This window comes from Brachycentrus maculatus, unplaced genomic scaffold (assembly GCF_059751285.1).
Source record: "Brachycentrus maculatus isolate JH-2025_06_01 unplaced genomic scaffold, ASM5975128v1 h1tg000667l, whole genome shotgun sequence".
NCBI classification, from domain to species: Eukaryota; Metazoa; Arthropoda; class Insecta; order Trichoptera; family Brachycentridae; genus Brachycentrus; species Brachycentrus maculatus.
Genome location: NW_028281400.1, coordinates 30,357 through 51,280, shown reverse-complemented (window position 1 = coordinate 51,280; position 20,924 = coordinate 30,357). Strand labels below are relative to the sequence as shown.

The 20,924-nt window shown below is 34.5% G+C and overlaps 2 protein-coding genes across 3 annotated transcripts in view; one reads left to right on the top strand and one right to left on the bottom strand.

Moving 5' to 3' along the window:
• LOC148300703 (proteasome activator complex subunit 4-like) overlaps positions 1 to 12,399 on the top strand; it is a 37,242-nt gene extending 24,843 nt beyond the window's left edge. For both annotated transcript variants that reach the window (XM_088274408.1, XM_088274407.1), the window contains 9 exons: positions 13 to 247; positions 933 to 1,185; positions 2,332 to 2,487; positions 3,164 to 3,374; positions 4,424 to 4,601; positions 5,155 to 5,360; positions 7,468 to 7,698; positions 8,663 to 8,845; positions 9,330 to 12,399. In XM_088274408.1, the coding sequence (XP_088130534.1) occupies positions 13 to 247; positions 933 to 1,185; positions 2,332 to 2,487; positions 3,164 to 3,374; positions 4,424 to 4,601; positions 5,155 to 5,360; positions 7,468 to 7,698; positions 8,663 to 8,845; positions 9,330 to 9,464 (1,788 nt within the window). In that variant the 3' untranslated portion in view covers positions 9,465 to 12,399. The remainder of the gene's footprint in view (positions 1 to 12; positions 248 to 932; positions 1,186 to 2,331; positions 2,488 to 3,163; positions 3,375 to 4,423; positions 4,602 to 5,154; positions 5,361 to 7,467; positions 7,699 to 8,662; positions 8,846 to 9,329) is intronic.
• Positions 12,400 to 16,340: 3,941 nt separating this feature from the next.
• Positions 16,341 to 20,211, bottom strand: LOC148300702 (general odorant-binding protein 83a-like). The gene is made up of 6 exons (XM_088274390.1): positions 20,131 to 20,211; positions 18,885 to 18,960; positions 17,941 to 17,993; positions 17,654 to 17,689; positions 17,373 to 17,543; positions 16,341 to 16,361 (listed from the first exon to the last, which is right to left on the bottom strand). Exons 1-6 carry the CDS (start codon positions 20,209 to 20,211, stop codon positions 16,341 to 16,343), a joined length of 438 nt encoding a protein of 145 aa, XP_088130516.1.
• Between the last annotated feature and the right edge of the window lie 713 nt (positions 20,212 to 20,924).

Here is a 20,924-nt window from a genome sequence, read left to right as displayed (position 1 = left end):
TTATGTTTCCAGAGGTTATTCCGATTGTACGGCGACGGCTTCCTACCCGTATACCTGGAGTACCTGCGCCGCATGGTGTCCGACAAGCAGGAGGCCGTGCAGCGCTCCGGGGCCGAGCTCTTGGCCGGCATCCTCAAGGGCACCAAGCACTGGCCCTTCCGCAAGGCGGAGGCCCTCCGCCTGCAGATGGAGCCCGTCATACAGGACGCCCTGGACAACATGACCGCCGAGAACATCTCTGACTGGGGTAACTAATTACTTGCAGCCTCTTCTTCGAATAATGTGCCGGCTTGTGGTTCGGTGGTTAGTGTCGCGGACTCTTAAGTCGGAGTTTCTCGGTTCGAACCCGCTCTACCATAATTTGATACCTGTTTCTAATAATGGTAACCACTTAGGCTCACAGAAGTAGTATTAAATTGAAATATTTGTGTAAATAATAAAAACACAAATATTTCTCATTTTAAATAAATAAAAAATTTTTTTATCCGCACCCCAATAGAGATAAAATTTAATTTTTTTCCCATTGCTCCATCTACATTTCACTCCCAAATGTTTATTTAAAAAAATCGTCTTCTTCAAACCCTTATCCGCACCCGGTGGTGCATAGTGCACTGCATCATATAAACACAGTGTTATCTTAATCGTTGACACTTGAAGGAAAGGTGATCAGCCCTCCGCTTCAGGTACTATTTATAGGTCCAGGATAATATTTTATGAATATAAGAGTGAAAACATCGCTTATATTTATTTGACCCCCCCCCTGGGAATCGAACCCGGGACCTCCAGAAAAGTAGCCGAGCGTGCTGACCATTACACTACGGAGGCGGACACAGTTATTGAATACAGTGCACTTTATTATTATTTACGACTCGCTCCCGTCTGTGGCGTGTGGTGTGTGGTGTGTGGTGTGATCAAGTGGCCCCCTCTTGCAGGCATCTGCTTCGGGACGGCGCTGGAGCGCATGGACCCGTCGCGGCTGGCGTGGGTGGTGCGCGCGCTGCAGGGCGGCTGGGAGCGCGGCGCGGGCGGACTGGGCGCGCTGTTCGGGCGTCTGTACGCGCTGCAGGCCGCCGTGGCGCAGCACCCGTGGCGCGGCGCCCGCAACGCGCGCCGCCTGCTGGCCGCGCTGCGCGACCAGCGCATGCTCGGACACCCCTACCAGCTCATCCGGGACAGGGTGGCCAGGTGGGGAAGGAAACAATGCTTGCTAGTAACTCCCTCAGGAGTCGTTCTAATACAACGCGATTACGCAATCATCGTGGGAATCAACGACGCACATTGGCGATAATTGGGTGTCCTAATAGATAGCCGCGTGACTCCTTGTTCGCACTATGTCATTCCTTCAATTTCATTTTCAATTTCAATTTATTTTATTTATAGATAATATACACATTATAAACTTAAATTTTAATAGTATACATTAACAAAAATAGAAAAATAAGCAAGAATACTATTGCTAAAGGTGTAGAAGAATCCAACTTCGGAAAACTCCTTCAGACGCATGGAACAGATCAATATCCAATGAGATATTGTTCAACATAGCGGTAGCTCTTCCTACAGGCATAACCATCGGCAGGTTGGTCCTGTGTATAGGAATGTGATGTCATCCCTGATGATGCGATGCGATTATTGTGCGAATCTCAATTAGGTCACCTATTCGACATCAATATGTTTGATCACGCGTTCGTACAAACTTAGTTCGCATTAATAGATTATCGAATATTTTCATCGCGCAACCACATTGCGAAGCCAATTAGGACACTTTTTCGAGATCTTTATGTTTATCGCAGATTAAAATCAGCGAGAACGCGCGACGATTGTGTTATCGCTTTGTATTAGGACAACGCCTTAGACGAATGTGTGGAAAATCATTTGTATGATAGAATGACTCACTTTCGATAGTTTTTTATGAGACCCCAAAAAACATTGTATAGATCGATATCGGGTTTTTGGCGGCAGACTGTCCAAATATAACTAGAGTCGGGGTTGATATAAAGACCGCCCGACAACAATGTGTTATTATTTAAAATATAAACTGTAAAAACCTATTGTTCAAAGAAGTCCATATTTTTTTTCTGAACAGTTCTTTCTCAAAAGTACACTTTTTATGATGCTTGCAAGGAAATTGACGCTATAACCAAGATGAACAATCATGATAAAACGATGATAAAACCGGGTTTTTGATACATACAGTTTTTCAAACGCTAATACATACAGACTTGTCTGACTTGCTAAAGAGTGACACAATATCCGAGTCGAGGTAACAGCCGAGGCCGTTATAACCGATCGACCCTTTATATTGAATTTTAACAATTTATTTTTTGTCGATAGCTTGTTGGCGAATCTCTTCGAGGCTGACATAACATTCCCCGGAGGTACACAAACCATTGCCCTCAATGTTAATGAGTTGATGGAGGAAATTTCTCCAGTGATAGAAATTCTGCTCACTGAAGGAATGAAGGATGCTAGTAGCTCCAATAATCAAAGGTAATTATAATTTACTTCCGCAAATCTTAAGTGCTAGATATTTATCAGTCTTTTTCATTTTAAACTCTTATCCGCATGATGCATAGGGCACTGCATCATATAAACGCAGTGTTATTTTGATCGTCAACACATGAAGGAAAGGTGATCGGAGGGCTTCAGGGACCAGTCCAGGGTAATATTGAATAAATGTTGAAGTGGAAAATAACTTATATTTATTTGACCCCCCCCCTGAGAATCGAACGCAGGACCTCCACGTTTCCCGGAGTTTTTCATTTTCGTTTCAGTTTCTCCAAGGCCCCGGGTTCAATTCCTAGGGTGGGGTCGAATAAATAAGTGATTTTTCACTCTAATATTTATTCAATATTACCTTGGACTGGTACCTGAAGCGGAGGGCTGATCACCTTTCCTTTGTGTGTGAACGATCTAGATAACACTGCGTTTATATGATGCAGTGCCCTATGCACCAACGGGTGCGGATGAGGGTTTGAAGAAGAAGAAGAACAAAATATTCTTAAAATCTGTGCTCATGTCTCTGTTAGTGCCTTGCACCGAATAATTTATTTGCACAATTTTGAAAAAGTGAACCAAAAGATAATTTTGTCCGAAATATGAATCAATATCAACTTTTCTACATTGATATATTGAATGATAGTGTTTTTTTTCCCTCCACCAACAGTAATAATAAAGACGTGGTTGTAGATGTCGTAAATTTAATCAACCCAAAGCCAGACTCTTCCAAGTCATTCCTCACGGACGATATGAGGGCCGTCATACAAAACACGGTAGCGAAAACTGGGATCCAAAAGGGGTCTATCAACATGGCAGCGCTAGGTGAAATCATGAAGGATTTGAAGAACTCCAATCTTCTTAATGCGGACGTATTGAAAGTAAGTTTATTTCAAGTTCATTATATTCATATCATTCCAAATTGTGAATAAATAATGTCCAGGATGATAGATTTATAAAAATTCTATTTTGTATATTAAAAACATTATTTCAAAAAATAAATTAAAAATACTTCAATTTCATACTATTTCTGTGAACCTAAGCGGCTCATTGTTTGAGATAGGTATCAAATTGCGGTAGAGTGGGTTCGAACTGAGAAACTCTGAATCAAAAGTCCGCAACACTAACCACGGGACCACAACCCGATACGTAGTTATCTTTGTGGTATGGTAATATAATACGCTCCTTATCATTCGTCGTTCACTTTGTGAATGATAAATATAAAGTAATTTTTTTCACGAAGTAGTGTTTTTTAAAGTGGTATTACACAAAGTGAATGACGAATAATAAGGAGATTGTTATATTACCATATTACCTCCACACCTGTCATCCCGGTCTATTCTGGAATGTTCCGAAGCCAGGAAAGCTGCCTTCTTCCAACCCCTCTGCGATCCTCAATCTTCCCTTTTATGTCCAGCTGTAGGATGGCATACTTTTCACCTCTCATACTCTCATTTATTTTAGCTTCATGTACAGAAAAGAAATAAGTACATCTTCCAACCAACCAAAAACAGACCAGTGATATTGATCAAAACGTTTGATACCATATATAGCTGTTTGCAATCAGAGGGTAGATAGTACTTGAACATTTAAAAAAACCTAAATTAAAAATTGACATAAAAAAACTTAAATAACAAAAGATGATAATAAGGAGGGCAAAGGAAAATAGTATAAAAAGTAATATCCGAACATTTAAAATTTGTTGCCGACGGATGTTATAGGTCAAATTAAAATATGGAACAAAGGCAAAATAAAGGAATGTGTAAATAAATGATCAAGAGTTAATTTTATGAAAATTGTAAAATAGTTAAATATGTTTAAAATTGTTCTTTAAATAAATATATACAATTATGTTAGTAAAATTAAAAAAAAATCTAATAAAATAACTATTATTAGACATTTAATTTAATTAATAATAATGTTTTTTAAGGAATGTGAAATTGGAAATAATTCTTCGCTTGAAGGCATAATCAGTGGATTTATGGATACTCAACTCAACACAACTGTGGAGCTGCCCGACGATTCACCGATGGATGGCAGCTCAAGCAAAGAACTCGCCTCAGATCCGGAGGGATGCGACGATGATCACCTCAGGATCTTCAAAACAGGTAACAATTTATCATAAGAATTTAGTTACAAGCGTTGACGTACACCGATACATACTCCTTTGAGGGAATATTTTTTGGACGAAATGTACGGCCATAATCTTGAACTGGTTAAATAACCACAGCAGGACTTCTATAATCCGAACCCCCGCTAATCCGAACGCCCACTCATCCCTTAAATACATGCCTAGAACCGGCTGACCAAATGGATATTCCTGTGCCAGAGAAGATGTTTTTACGTATATTGCGGGACATCTTTTTACTTGTCATTTAATAAATTTCAATCAACCAACATATTTGATTTCTTTAAAAAAATATATAAACACATTTAAAATCTGATTTAAAAATATTCTACAGATTCTCTGTACCGTAATCCAAATGCTCCACTAGTCCAAACAGAGGGTACATTTTCGGCATTCGGATTACAGAGATCCTGCTGTTATAATAATAATAATAATTTTGGATGATTTATATAGCGCCATTTTCGTAAAATACTACCTCAAGGGCGCTTAACTAATCGCAGTCGCTAATTTTTGTTTGTCTCGATCATTCTCAGCGGCGAAGTTTGTCATCTGCTCCATATCGCGCAGCCCGTTTGCGGCCCGCGAGGCGTACTACACGCTGGTGCCCGCGGCGTGCGTGCTGGGCTCCAAGGAGGGCGACGAGGAGCTGTGCCGCCTGTGCGGCGCGCTGCTCTCCTCGCTCGCGCACGCGCTGCACCCGCCGCAAGCGCTCGCCGTGGCGCTGCAGACTGTCGAGAAGGTCAATATCCCAATCTCACGGATTTCTCGGAACGTCCCAATATGTTTATGATCTAGCAGGATGATGAAAATATCTTGGGTATACTGGCAAAAAATGAAACTCGAAAATATTAAATTTTGACTTAATGATGCATATTACAAAGTTTTCAACGTTCTTTAAACTGGCAAAATACACTAAGTAGTTTGAAATGTCATATATATATCGCTCACTCCTTTCAACAACATCATATATTGAAAAACTTGATTTTTCAGGAGATCGTTTTTAATGTTTAAGAATATAGTAAAATGTATTAAAAATAAATATCAAGCCACTTATTGAACTTTTTACTGTGCAACAGATCTTTTTAGGTAAAACCTAAAGGTTTTTTTCTCCATTTGAAAAATATTTAGTGTATTTAAAAAAATAATAAAACAATACCTTTTCTTCAAAATGCAAAGACACTTTCTGCCCTGTAGTGGGTAAATAATAAGTTAAAAATATGCCACTTTTGCTGGCATATATGTACTACATTTTCTGGGCACTCCCAAAAACAAACTGAAAATTTACGATTTTTGATATGTGATGTTGCTGAAAGGAGTGAGCGATATGTGGTTTTAAAAGTAAATTCAACTTATCGTTTAGTAGCGGCTATTTTATGCAGGTTCATTTTACCCACGATATATTCATTTTTCAATTATAAGTAAAACACTTGTTGTTTTTTGTATTGTTTTTTGATATCTCAGCATAGATGAAGAAGAATATGGAAATCTGGGCATTTACGCGGCTTGCGACCGTCATAGGCTAGTTTAAGTGATCACTTTACACACTAGTCGAAAAGTTGGTCCCGTCTTCCTCGTTAAAACCGAGTTCGACTGTATATGATGTAAAATTAAGTGTTAACACACTAAGGACGAGAAAGGTATTTCTACCCGTCCGGTCGATTGATGCTTAAGGACGGGAAGGGTATTTTTACCTCCTGCGCTGGCCTCATTTCAAGTTCAGAAAAGAAAGAATTATTTAATGTTTTTACATAAACATTATGTACCAATCTCTTTGTTAAGGTCTTAACTATGTGTACACAATTATCGAATCCTGTTGTTAGCGGTCCGCAAGCGTAAAAATACAATGTGTTAACCCTAAGCACTCAAATGTCGCCGTAGGAGCGGCATGCCTGGGTTTGCCGTATTCAAGTGCCGCTGCTATGGCGCCAAGAAAATACAGTCCTAATACTCAATATTTTTAATATATGGTTATTTTCTTGTCAATATAATCAAACCAGAATCAAAAAAGTACGATTAAATATAATAAGTCTCAGAATTCAATTGAGTTGGCGTATGCACATACCAAATAACTTTCGAGTGCAAAGGGTTAGTAATATAATGGCTTAAGGTGGAGACTGACCGGAGCATTTCGTCGTAACATCGCTCACGGCGAGCGCTTTGACTATGGATGGAGCACTCGGCTCGCTGCACTGACTATGTATACGAATGCTCAGACGTAACACGTTACGACAAAATGGCTCCGGTCAGTCCCCACCATCATGTGTCACCACTAAGTATTGTTAAAATAAAAATTAAAATCGCCCTCTTCATCTATATATAATTCTAAGTAGGTTGTACTTAGTATGCTATAATAGCCTGATAATTATTAAAATCATGTATTATGTACCGCCGATAAGTGCCGAGTTGAAATAATAATGGTACCTGAAGCGGAGGGCTGATCACCTTTCTTTCATGTGTTAACGATCAAGACAATACTGTGTTTATATGATGCAGTGCCCTATGCCCAATTGGGGTGCAGATAAGGGTTTGAAGTAGTGAAGACCTAGTATATTACAATTGTCTCATAATTATTAAAATCATGTATTATGTACCGCCGATAAGTGCCAAGTTGAAATAATAATGGTACCTGAAGCGGAGGGTTGATCACCTTTTCATGTGTTAACGATCAAGATAACACTGTGTTTATATGATGCAGTGCCCTATGCACCATTGGGGTGCTCATAAGGGTTTGAAGAAGTGAAGACTTTGAAGAAGAAGAGATTGTCTGATAATTATTAAAATCATGTATGTATGTATTTTGTACCGCCCCGCCGATAAGTGCCTAATAAATAATGTTTACACTGCAGGTGTGCGAGTTCCCGTCGTGGTGCGCGCGCGCGGCCAGCGTGGGCTTCCTGCAGTCGCTGGTGTTCCACAACATGGCGCTGGTGTGCGCACGCGCGCCGCTGCGCGAGGCCGTGCTGCGCACCGTGCTGCGCCTCATGGCCGACGCGCGCCCCGAGGTGCGCCAGGCCGCCGCGCAGATCATGGCCGGCCTGCTGCACTGCGGCTTCGCGCCCGACCAGCCCAACCTGCTGGTGACACATCACTGATCAATTACATACGCGTTACCTTACCCTTACAGTGCTAAAAACCTCCCACGTGCAACGGTGATGTGTATTTTGTACATATGAAAATGTGATTTAAAAATGGGAAAAATGATAATATTACTAAATGTTGCTTTCATTGAAGTTGAAATGTAACAATTTTTGTAACGTTTTGTTCTCGGCTACCGTTCTGGAGGTCCCGGGTTCGATTCCCAGGGGGGTCAAATAAATATAAGTAATTTTTTCACTCTAATACTTATTCAATATCATCCTGGATTGGTACTTGAAGCGGAGGGCTGATCACCTTTCATTCGTATTTTATCGATCAAGATAACACTGTGTTTATATAATGCAGTGCCCTATGCACCATTGGGTTGCTGATAAAGGTTTGAATGAATGAAATGAGTGAATATAGAGACATCTATTAGGATGATCAAGAAATACTAAAATATCACAATTTACCAATATTATCAAAATTACAGTCATCTTTTTAAAATCTTTCACATTTTTGTTGAAAAAAAATCACGGCCTGCTGGGTACGGCCATATTAATACCTTCCGGCATTGAAAGGGTTAATTGATTCGGCAGTCACTTTGTGGTAAAATCTATCCATTTTCAATTTAAGTTTTACTCAGTAAATACCACTATTTCTAAAAATCTATTGTGACACGTGTTTCGATGCATTCCCCATCATTTTCAAACACAAAAGGTGTTTGAAAATGATGCGGAATGCATTGAAACACGTGTCACAATAGATTTGAAGAAATAGTGGTATTTAATTTTTTTTTCAAACCCTTATCCGTCCATACACACAGAGCCACCCTTCGAGATTACATTAAACTACCTCACAAAATAATATGATGAAGTTAGTTTGAGCTATCTCTCCGCTATTTCTTCTCTAAACAGGTTACTATTTTTATGCTTGCCGTAGTAACAGAGGTTATTTTGTTCCCAGGAGCATTTTAAGAGTCTGTGCAAAGGTAAGGTGAGCAAGACGCCTGAAGCCTTGGTGAAGAGGCACTGCGGAGTGCTCGGGCTGTGTGCCTTCATAGCGGCCCACCCGTACAGCGTCCCGCCCTACCTTCCCGAGATATTCCTACTGCTGGGAAGGCATCTCAATGATCCCTTACCGATACCCGTGAGTTGAATTTCTTTTCATTCAATAATATCTTCTTCTTCTTCTTTTCCCATGTTCGCTCCCTAGGTGGAGCATATGGCCAACACGAGACGTCTCCAAGTCACTCTATCACGCGCCTTCTCCTAGGCTTCCTCCCAGGTCAGTCCGGCGTCTCAAAGTTTCCCGTCAGCCATGCACTTAACGGAAATCTGTTCATATTTGGTTTTTGGATGCACACTTGAGTGTCAGAAATCAATCTGTCTCTGTTATATGTCACACCATCATGCGTTATTGTTTACAACTCATCGTAATGGCTCCTATAAAGCAACATTTATTTAATGTCACCAGGTTGGCACTTCTCGCTATATCCATGGTGGCCAGGTTGCAATTCTGAAAAAAATAGGCCATACGTATTTGTCATTATGAAGTCATTTGCATGTTACTGGCCATTATATCCAAGAATTTACCCATCTATTGCCTAATAATTTTTTAAAATTTATTCCAGTCAACGATACGCAAGACTCTTGGAGACTTCAAGAGGACCCATCATGACGACTGGCAGAACCATCAACTCAAGTTCACAGAAGATGAACTGTGCTTACTTAGTGACCTTACTGTACCGCCTTCTTACTACGCATAAGGTGTTATGGACCAATTAACCGAGTCGGAGTGATGTCAGATAAACTCTAAACCCTAGCTTCTCAAACTCTTTTACTCAAGCAACTTCTGCTAAAAGATTCGATTCGGGAAACGATATTGCCAGAATGTCTCCTTATAGAGAGAGGGGAACAAAATATGGGTATTTTCCCCATTAACAACTTTTTCTGTAAATTTTCATTTTTGGGTACAATCAGTTTGGATTCTTAAAATACCTTTCATCTTCTTAGATGAAAGATGGTCCAAACTCTGGTATTTTTACAATTATCACAATTTAAGAACTTTTGGGTAGACTATTGTCACTATGTCAGTCAATCCCGTTGCCCAGAGTCACCATTATAGAAGTAGACTATAATAAAAAATAGACATAGAAGTGGACTAAAGTAGAAGTTAGGCCATAAACAGAGAAGTGGACTACATATAATACAAAATAGAATGTGAATGTATCTGACCACTAAACTCAACAGCTTTTCCCAATATAATTAATTGCTGTAATTTATTGCGAGTCCTATTTATGATATTTTGAAGTTTATCTGACTTTATTCCGGCTCTCAATTAAAATGTTCAAGATTATTTGACTTTTACTTAATGATTCAGGATTCCTTTTATTTATATCAGTATTGTTTTTTTTTGTTGCCTAAAGTATTCTCATTTTTATTATTTATCTTTAAAAAAATCTTTGTTGAATTCTCATTTTTAAAATATTGCACGATAATTTGTTGGTTATTTTGTATTAAAACATTGTAAATTTGAAACTAGAACTGAAATTTTGATGCCAATGCCGGATCTTAATGACGGTTGTTGATTGAAGTTGATATTTTACACTCGGACCATGTATACTTATTTATTTTGTGAAAACGACAACTCATTCATTATTGTGTTTATTTTTATAAGTCATAAAAAAGCGGTCTGCAATAGTTTATAAAACAGTTGTTTTTTTTACCTTGTAAGAAGTGCCATCATTAGAGGCTACATTTATAATACTACAATTTGAATCTCTCCCATACATCTTGATACATTATGATATGTCGAAACAATGTTTATTTTTTAAAATATATTATAGGTAGATATTTTTATTTTGTTATTAATATACTGGAGTATCGATATACATATTATTTTCATAATTTTAGCATTCTGTGATATGTTGTTATCTGAAATAGGGTCTTTTCACATCATTTTTATTTTTATTTATTAAATAAAGTAAACAATTACAATGATACTTAACTGCATGTGTATTTTTTTATGATGTTTTTAGCGAATTTCAATATAATAGTCAGTTCATTTTTTTCTTGACACATTGGTTATGGCGAAGAAATGTGATTTGTCACGGGCGATATTAGAATGCATTCAAAGAGTGATCGCTTTTAGCCATATTTTTAACCTTTTAAACGCGTTAACTTTGTTCCTAAGAGACGCTCGTGCGCGGCTGTATTTCGCCGTTTTTTAAATTTTTACTTTTATCATGTATTTAGTTATGAAACGATTTATTTTCCTAAACAAAAACGCTCAATGGGATTCATTGTGCCTTTTTGGTACTCTATAATACACGTGTGTCACATTATTCTTGAAATATATCGTAATATAAACAAATTAGATCGTAACATAAATAAATCAAAGCACGCATCGTGTGTCACTCTTACCCACTGGCGATGCGTAACGTCAAGAGTGAGACAGATATAGGGCATGATTATGGCGCGGACTAATTACCGACCGCAAGAAAAATCAGGGATCTGTTGTTTTATTTATCCTTGTGATGTTACAAATTATTAGTCAGATATTTCAACAGATGTCATAAGGCCGAGGATTGACGTATTATTTTATCCAAAGTTCCACACCATGAAAAAATTCCTTCAAGTTGAACTGAGGTTCGAAACTTGGAGCAAAGTGAAAACACAAACGCTTATGTCAGCCGCGTATGGGGCATGTCTTGTAAAAACACAAACGGTTATGCGAGCCGCGTGGATCCGGTTAAACAGAAAAGAAGCTTTAAATGTTTTGTATTATAGTGACGCATATAATATCATTTTTCAATGAGTAGCGACACAGCAAAGCCAACATGTATTTTTTGTTGAAGGTAGCCCAAATGCACAAAAATGTGGAAATGCAACATACGTTTTATGAAACGCACTAATAAGTGCATGCCGTGATCAATGTGTTAATTTTATAAATAGAATATATTGTTCTTTGACTTGATTCCAATTTTGTGTGAAATGTTTTCTTTTTATAGCTATCCAAAGTTTTGAATGAAAAACACGTTATGCCAAAACTTATAAATATTGTATGAATTGTATCAAAATTTAAACTATTATTTTATTATATTGACCTTTAACTATAATTTGTTACTTTTTAAATGTTTAACTTGAACTATTCAGAGTCATAAAAATACATTTAAAATGTTAAGTATACATATTTAAAACGCTTTTCCAGCTTTGTGAGAAGTCCCTGTTATTACTTGTTCTTGGGTTTTCGCATGGGAACATTTCATGAAATGAGAATATTTTACCTAATGAGAACATTCCATGTAATGAGAACATTTCATGTAATGAGAACACTTTGAGCTGTGCATGTTTTCAAGTAACTTGGACATCCAGACTGAATTGTATTTGAATTATGATAATTGTAATCTAGTAGGTTACAGGGTTGTGTTCACTTAATTATAATGAAGATATTTATATTGGTATTAGATATAGATTACTATTCTGTTCAAACAACTTATCTGTTACCTGTAATTTTTTTCAAAGGGAGGCTGTTAGACTAATATACAAATTTACTATTGGAATGGAATAAAAAAGGTGATGGTTTTATCAAATATTCATATACATATTAAATTTGAAACTAAGTACATTTAAGAGTATATGTATTGAAAAAAATTACAGCCCATATCAATTAATGACAGAATTATCATTATTTGTGTTATCGCATGATTATATAATTATATATATATATATATATATATATATATATATATATATATATATATATATATATATATATATATATATATATATGTGTGTATATATGTAAATATAATACAGATTAGTGCTTGTAAAATTATTTGAGGTAATAAAAAGTTTAAAAAAAAAATTGTTTTAATATATTTTTGACGATTGTCAAAAATTTACAAATTGCCTTGTTTGGACTTGCCTAAACATTAAGTGATTTACTTAGAGGTGAGGTTTTTCGATGAAGTGAAAAATATATAAAAGAAATTATCAATTACTAGCATATAATAATATAATCATTTTTTGTCAGTCACCATAGTGTAGCGGTCAGAGTCAAAATAAATACTTGGACTGTTCAATTGATGTGTAGACTGACGTCATAAAACAAAATGCACTTTATTTAAAAGTTATATCGCTCACTCCTTTCAAGAACGTTATAAATCAAAAATCGTAAATTTTCAGTTATGCATGTTTTCGGAATGCCTAGAAAATGTACTAAATCCCAGCAAAAGCGGCATATTAACTTAATATTTACCCGCTACAGGGCAGAAAGTGTTGTTTTTCTATTTTGAAGAAAAGGTATTGTTTAATTATTTTTTTAAATAAACTAAATATTTTACAAATGGAGAAAAAACCTTCAGGTTTTACCTAAAAAGATCTGTTGCACAGTAAAAAGTTCAGTAAGTGACTTGATATTTATTTTTAATACATTGTATTATATTTTTAAACTTTAAAAACGTTCTCCTGAAAATCGACTTTTTTGATTTATGACATTCTTGAAAGGAGTGAGCGATATGTCTGGGTCCCATTCAATGTATTCCCTCCCCGACGCACACTCTTATCCCAATGGTGTTTCTACTGGAACGCTTCTTTTGTGATATTCTTCAGCTTCTTTGTCACATTGGCTTTAATCTCAGGAATCTTCTCATAATCATCCTTTTGTCTTTTGAGTTTGGGGAACAATAATAATTCAGAAGGAGCGAGATAAGGTGAGACGAAAGAAGTAGTTAAGATTATAAAACGGTTTACATTGATTGTAGATTATGGGTGATTTAAAATATCCTTTGTTTCAATTTATTTAAGGTACCATAAATTTATTTAATCGTGGATTGGGAATTGTAAATTAAAATTGATAATAAATTTATTACAAGAAATAAAATTTTTTAGTGTTACATTATTTATTATCAGAGAGATTTTAAATTAGTGATAGCGAAATTGCATTAAGATGCACAATATTATCGTCAAACATCAATCAAAATGAGACAAATCCATTTGACGTCAGTTAGGAATCGGAGATAAAGAACCATATCAAAGTTCGCATGGCAACTCCATTTAACAGGTCTTCCATCCTTCATGTACAGCATTCTTCCTCTGATCTATTCCCTTCAACTTATCACATATGAGCTTCTCCAGTGATAAAAAATATGTCCAAAATATTGGAATATTCACCAAGAACTTATGCTAGAGAATATCTTAACCTTTCCAGGAGTACAATAATTGATGTCCGACTTTCTCTGGGGAGTGGGTTTTTTTTACATTAAATATGTATTTTTTTTAAATAAATTTTTTGTATTATGAAGATAGAAATTATGTAAAAATAATTTAAATAAAAAGTAAATCTCATCATCTCTAGGTTTTATTTTATGACAAAGTTAAATACAAATATCCACAGATGTCATTACTACACAAATTACATCATACCAAGTGACAGATAGACTTAGACGTTCATTAACGTCGATACTCCTTTGAGGAGAATTCACACCGATGTTCATTTACGTCCATACTCCCGGAAAGATTAAATATGTAACTAGTGGTCAAGGAAAATAAAACAAGGAGCTAAATTTGTACATTAGATATTTAGACATTAGCACATTTTAGATCTTTATAAGGATTTTATTCATTGATAAAATAATATTTTAAAAGCAAGGCATCCATAAGAACACTACTTAATTACAAATAATATACTTGCATCTCCTTTAAATGATTGATCAAGTCAGGTTTCTATGTTGTTATTTTAAGCACGTTTCCAGGTTTTCCTCAATAAGACGACTTCTCAGTTTGCTCTTAAAAAGGTATTTTAAAAAAATAAAAGTAAAATATTTCAAGAACGTCATAAAAAAAAACTAGATTTTTCAGGAGAACGTTTTTAAAGTTAAAAATTACAATACAATGTATTGAAAATAAATATCAAGCCACTTATTGAACTTTTTAATGTGCAACAGATCTTTTAGGTAAAACCTGAAGGTTTTTTTTTCATTTGAAAAATATTTAGTATAATAAAAAAAAAATATTAAACAAACCTTTTCTTCGAAATACAAAAACAACACTCTCTGCCCTGTAGCGGGTAAATATTAAGTTAAAAATATGCCTCTTTTGCTAGGATAAAGTACATTTTTTGGGCATTCCGAAAACATGCACAACTGAAAATTGTCGATTTTTGATTTATGACGTTCTTGAAAGTTGTGAGCTATATGATATATATTTATGTAAAGTAATAATGTATAGCCACATCTTAGAATGTTATGCATTCCATGGACGGAATATGAATGTGTTTCAAAGAGCAAGAATGTTGCTGGCTGATATCTAAGTCCTGAAAGTTACCGTTTTTTTATTTAAAAAATGAGAAATATTTTTTTTTTTTATTATTTAAACAAATATTTCAATTTCCTACTATTTCTATGAGCCTAAGCGGCTCATTATTAGAAATAGGTATCAAATTGTGGTAGAGTAGGTTCGAACCTTCTCGGTTTCTCACTCTGACTAAAGAGTCCGCCACGCTAACCACGGGACCACAACCCGACAAATTTTATGTTTGTATTTTATATAAAGGTCTCTAAAAATATGGAAGACTTATTTTTAAATGTTTTTATTAAACTTTTTTGGTAATATAAGTTTTTCTAATTGTCATATATTTTTCGATAGTCCCGTATTACCACAACTCGACACAACCCCTTTATAAGTACATACCTTTATCTGGAAACAGGGTTAGAAGGGCTATTTTAATATACCTTTTAACGCATTATATTTCATATTATTTTTTGACATCTCAACATAGATGAAGAAGAATATGGAAGTCTGGGTATTTACGGGCATTATATTTCATTAAAAAATGTTTGCTTTTAATAAAATATAAAATGCTTAAAATATTTTTATATGTAATAACTCATTCTCTACAATATGTTATTGCCCATTTGCCTCACCAAATTTTCCTGAAGCCAGCATTGCCCACCAAGATTTCTTAATATCCCACAGTAAGATATTGCCCGCTTATGGTGTAACCCGTCCCAATAGGATACATATCGCTCACTCCTTTCAAGAACGTCATAAATCAAAAATCGTCCATTTTTAGTTGTACGTGTTTTCGGAATGCCCAGAAAATGTACTATATCCCAGCAAAAGAGGCATATTTTTAAGTTAATATTTACTCGCTACAGGGCAGAAAATGTTGTTTTTGCATTTTGAAGAAAATGTATTGTTTAATAATTTTTTTTAAATATACTAAATAATTTTCAAATGGAGAAAAAACCTTCAGGTTTTACCTTAAAAGATCTGTTGCACAGTAAAAAGTTCAATAAGTGGCTTGATATTTATTTTTAATACATTGTATTATATATTTAAACATTAAAAACGTCCTCCTGAAAAATCAAGTTTTTTGATTTATGACGTTCTTGAAAGGAGTGAGCGATATATTAGATCAATGGCTATATTTAAACCCCTGTTTTATAAAAACAAACATTTGAAGCATACACATATGATATTTATTATAATAATCTACCAATGTTTTAGACAAAAAGGTAATAATAATAATTAGTGAATATAATTTCGATATTTCATTTTATACATTTTTGTAAAGATATTTTTTCTTATTGACAAATAAATATCATAAACTGGAATATTATAAATATCATCATTAGGTTTCAAAACAGGAATGCAAATCTCTGCAAAAAAAGAAAAAAACAAATTAAGAAAAGATAAATAAAATTATTTTTGTGTTTTATTATGAAACATAAATGTACGTTTGAAGAATGAAAAGAGTCGGAAAGAATTTAAAAATGAATGTTTTGTTTACCGTAAGAAGATGTAAATATATATGATGTATTTTATTAAAATTAAACACTTGAATAATCCACTTTATCGAGTTTTATTTACGACTAGTTTCGAAAACGACAATTGTTTTCATCTTCTGGTACAAATTAAAACTAACGAATAAAAATATATTTAGGTGTATATATAGGTTAGTAAATATAGGTAGGGGGGTTAAGGTTATTTGTACCAGAAGATGAAAACAATTGTCGTTTTCGTAACTAGTCGTAAAATTTATTATTAGATTAAAACCAATATTTTTAGCTTTTCCACTTTTTTATTTGACCAGCGACCGGGTTTCGTCGTTACCGACATCATCAGACCAGTCTGATGATGTCGGTAACGACGAAACCCGGTCGCTGGTCAAATAAAAAAGTGGAAAAGCTAAAAATATTGGTTTTAATCTAATAATAAATTAAAAATGCAATTCCATCACGAAGTGTCAGTGGATAATATAAATCTATTAAACTAGTCGTAAATAAAACTCGATAAAGTGGATTATTCAAGTGTAAAATTTTAATAAAATAATCATGTCATTCCACAAAGTTAATGCCGAATCAATAAATAATATAAATGATGTAAATTAAGTGTAAATAATAGTTTGTATTAGTTGTAATATAAGCTAACTAAAGAATTAAAAAAATTTAAATTAGAATCCTGAAATATGAAAATTTGAAAAAGTGGCACTCAAAAAACTGGCTTAAGGCTTAGATGTTCGGGAAATACATAAAATTGGAGAAAACTAAGGCACCTTTACTGAAGTCATACATATTTTCATTTTTTGGTGAGTCATTAGCTGGCATAACACCCCTTAAAAGGAATACGTTGGCTAATTATTATAATTTAAAATAATATATATTTATTACCTCTGCGTCATGCTTATGGATGCAAATCATAAAGTCCAGACAAGCCTGTTCGTAATTTTCTCCCTCAATATGGAGACAACCTTTTCCCATTTCAAAAACAATCTTCTTCATCTCTTTTGGTATCATTGTAAGTACTTTCCAATATTCAAACTCGTGGTGTTGCTTGTCGATCTAGAGTTAGGATGTTCCACAATATATTATTATTATAACTATTATTTTTAGGTGTTATCCAATAAAAGTAATTATAATAAAATTATAATAAAATCATTTCCAATGCTTACCAAGTCGAAGGCCTCAAACATGCATAGTAAATATTTCTGAAACAATTAAGAAAAAAAAAGAGTTTTCAATATGTGTAGCTAACCATCATGGGAAGAGTCCCAGTAGAAGTAGCCAAAGAGTATAGAACGCCACAAGAATAGAACATTAATGCGGAAGAGGCGAAGATTGTTTTGTTCTCTCTCAATCTCTATCTTTTTTATGGTTTGGTTATCAATGAGAAAATATTTGACACAAATTTTAAACTCGTTTTAAAGAAATGTTTTCGTATATGAACGTCAAATCTTACCTTTAAAACTGGATCATCCGGTAAAACTCCCTTTCTTGCATTAATAACTACGTCTGAAAGAAAAGAAATTTTTTATTTTTTATTTTATATTATAAAATTTCTTTTTTTTTATTTTATAAGCCTCTTATATACTCGTTTCAAATCATGGTTAATTTAATTAAAAAAAAACGATTAAAAACCATCGTCACTCCTGCCTTGTTGAGTATATAACATTTTTGTCTAGCCTCCTATCAGTCTGATGATGTCGGTAACGACGAAAGTCAGTCACTGGTCAAATTAAGTAAATGTGGAAAAAATTATACATTTAGCTGTTATTTTATTATCTAAAAATACTATTTTTTAGCGTAAATCAACATTTTGTTTGCATGGCTATATATGTACAATATATTGTACATGGTAAATTCTTTTTCTTCTTCTTCTTTTAACCCTTATCCGCATCCAATGGTGCATAGGGCTCAGCATCATAGCGACGCAGTGTTGTTTTGATCGTTAATTGCATGAAGGCAAGGTGATCAGCCCAGCGTTTCTTGTACCAGTCCAGGGTGATATTAAATAAATATGAGAGTAAAAATCACCCATATTTATTTTGACACCCCCTGGGAATCGAACTTGGGACCTCCAGCACGGTAGCCAAACGCGCTGACCAGTACACTACGGAGGTGAAAAAATAAATGTGGAGCTCCTCACCAAAACGTTACATTTCCATTATAAATGATTTTAAGTTATCAGGAATTCTAGCTTGTAAAATTGTTTTGTTTTGGTACAATTTAATGATTTCAATTTGGTTTAACACAGGATTGGTCACGTTTTGTAGCAAGTTTAATTAAGATTTTGATAGAATACAGTAAACAGAACAGATTTGTATTTAAAGGATTTTTGTGCAATATTGGATATGTAATTTTTTGGTGAAGACCTCCACAAATAGAGTATGAATGAATATTTACCGATATTAATTCCTGTTTTTTCAATACATTTCTCTGCTACAGGTTTGACGACATCCACAAACGACTGAGATGGCCACTGCTAAGGAAAACAAATTTTACTACTCATTCTATCGGACAAAGGATTATTCATATTATTTTTTAACATCTCATCAAAGATAAAGAAGAATATGGAAGTCTGGGTATTAACGGGGCTGACTACCGTCATAGGCTGGTTTAAGTGATCACTTTACACACGTGTAACATTCACCAATTCTACCCATTATTGACAACCACACTACTCAAATTCTTGGAAGTTCTATATATATGAACCAATTTAGAAACCTTGTTCTTGAATCACTAGAACTTCACTAGAGACATCTATTGGTGAGATGTAAAGAAGCTTTTTACTAAGCAGAAACTCTTATATTAGTATGTGAGGTCCGAATCCTGGATTATAATCACACACATGAGAAAGGCCAGAAAATATTATAAGACTTCCATATTCTTCTTCATCTTTGATGAGATGTTAAAAAATAGTATGAAAATAACTCCTGTAATTGGAGATAATCCAGATTTTGTGAACAAGTATTTGGACACACTCAAAATGTTGTAAATGGATTATTCACCTTACGGATGACATCAATATATCGCTGGGTAAATGCCAAAGGGCCACAACAAAAAAAATTGAAATCCTTATTCCAAAAATGGTATCTTAATCGTCAAGATTTTCATATTTGAAAAAGATTCCCATGATTCTAAATGAAATTGACATTTCTAAAGTTAGAATCCTGGGTGTCTTTTTCGAATACGAAAATGTTGACGATTTAGATATAATTTTTGGAATAAAAAGTTTAATTTATGTATTGTTACCCTTATCGCCCTTCGCATTTAACCAGCGATATGTAGGTTTCAGAAAAATATTGTAGTCTGAGCATCCCAGGGCTTACGACCTGGTATTTCGACTGCATTAAGTCTACTTTCATCCTTTTTTTGCCAGCACCATGCTTTATTTGCAAAAATTAGGGTTGGAACTAGGACTGCATTGTGTATAAAGTATCAATATATGTAGTTGTATAAAATATCAATAACCATTGCAGTAATTGATCGGCAGTCGCTTTGTGGTAATATCTTTTCATTTTTAATTTAAGTTTTACTTTAATTTAACTGATACTTTGAATATGACAGTTTGTAAGCTCTGTACATGCCCAGACTTCCATGTTCTTCTTAATCTATATTGAAATGTCAAAAAATATGTTAATTATTTTACCTGATCGCAGTATCCGATGTGGAAACACGCGCAGAGTATAAAAATCACTGCTCCGAAAATCGCTTTTTTGAACTGCTTCATGGTTGAAATATAAGTATGCAATGAGACGAAGATGTCTTCGGAAATGACTATTTAAACCCAGGATAGACGACAGACAGATCTATTATTAAAAATATTTCCAAAACAGTGGTTTTAAAACTTTTATCTGGAAAATAGTACAATTTAATAAAATAAAAAAAAAAACTTTTTTTTTAAAATTAAGCACTTGTATTATACTACTTATTGAATTTTATTCATTACACACGACTAGTTTCGATAATAGGTATGGTTTCAATGCCATTCCACAAAATTAATGCCGAATCAGTAAATAATATAAATTTGATGTACCTGGTAACGATTTGCTGTGGCTCAGTCGAGTTAAATTGAATAAAAAGAAAAATCATCAACACACAATCTGCACTTCAATTAAAACAATCTACATATATAAAAATATTAAAATGTTCGTTTTTTTTAAATTTTAAATCTTACTTACTAACTAACCATAACGCCACTTCCCCGCAGGATTAGGCCGAGAGAATAGAAAGCCACACAAATCTGTCTTTGCACACAATCTTCGCTTCTTCCACATTCATACATCTCATACATACACACCGATTATTTCGAATGCTAACCTGACCGTTTTCAAGTATTTGATAATCTCTTCAAGTGCCAAGTTTTTCCCGGTCTTCCTCTGCTCATTTTTACAACTAAATTCACCTCATAAATTTGTTTTACATTCGTTCCACATGTCCAAA

Bases quoted from the DNA above. Each gene is read 5' to 3' on its own strand.
- LOC148300702 (XM_088274390.1), bottom strand. From the start codon at position 20,211: ATGAAGCAGTTCAAAAAAGCGATTTTCGGAGCAGTGATTTTTATACTC. The intron at 17,690-17,940 runs GTAAGATTTGAC...TAATTGTTTCAG, and splicing joins CGGATGATCCAGTTTTAAAG to AAATATTTACTATGCATGTT. The intron at 16,362-17,372 runs GTAATAAATATA...CTTTTTTTGCAG, and splicing joins TCCATAAGCATGACGCAGAG to AGATTTGCATTCCTGTTTTG.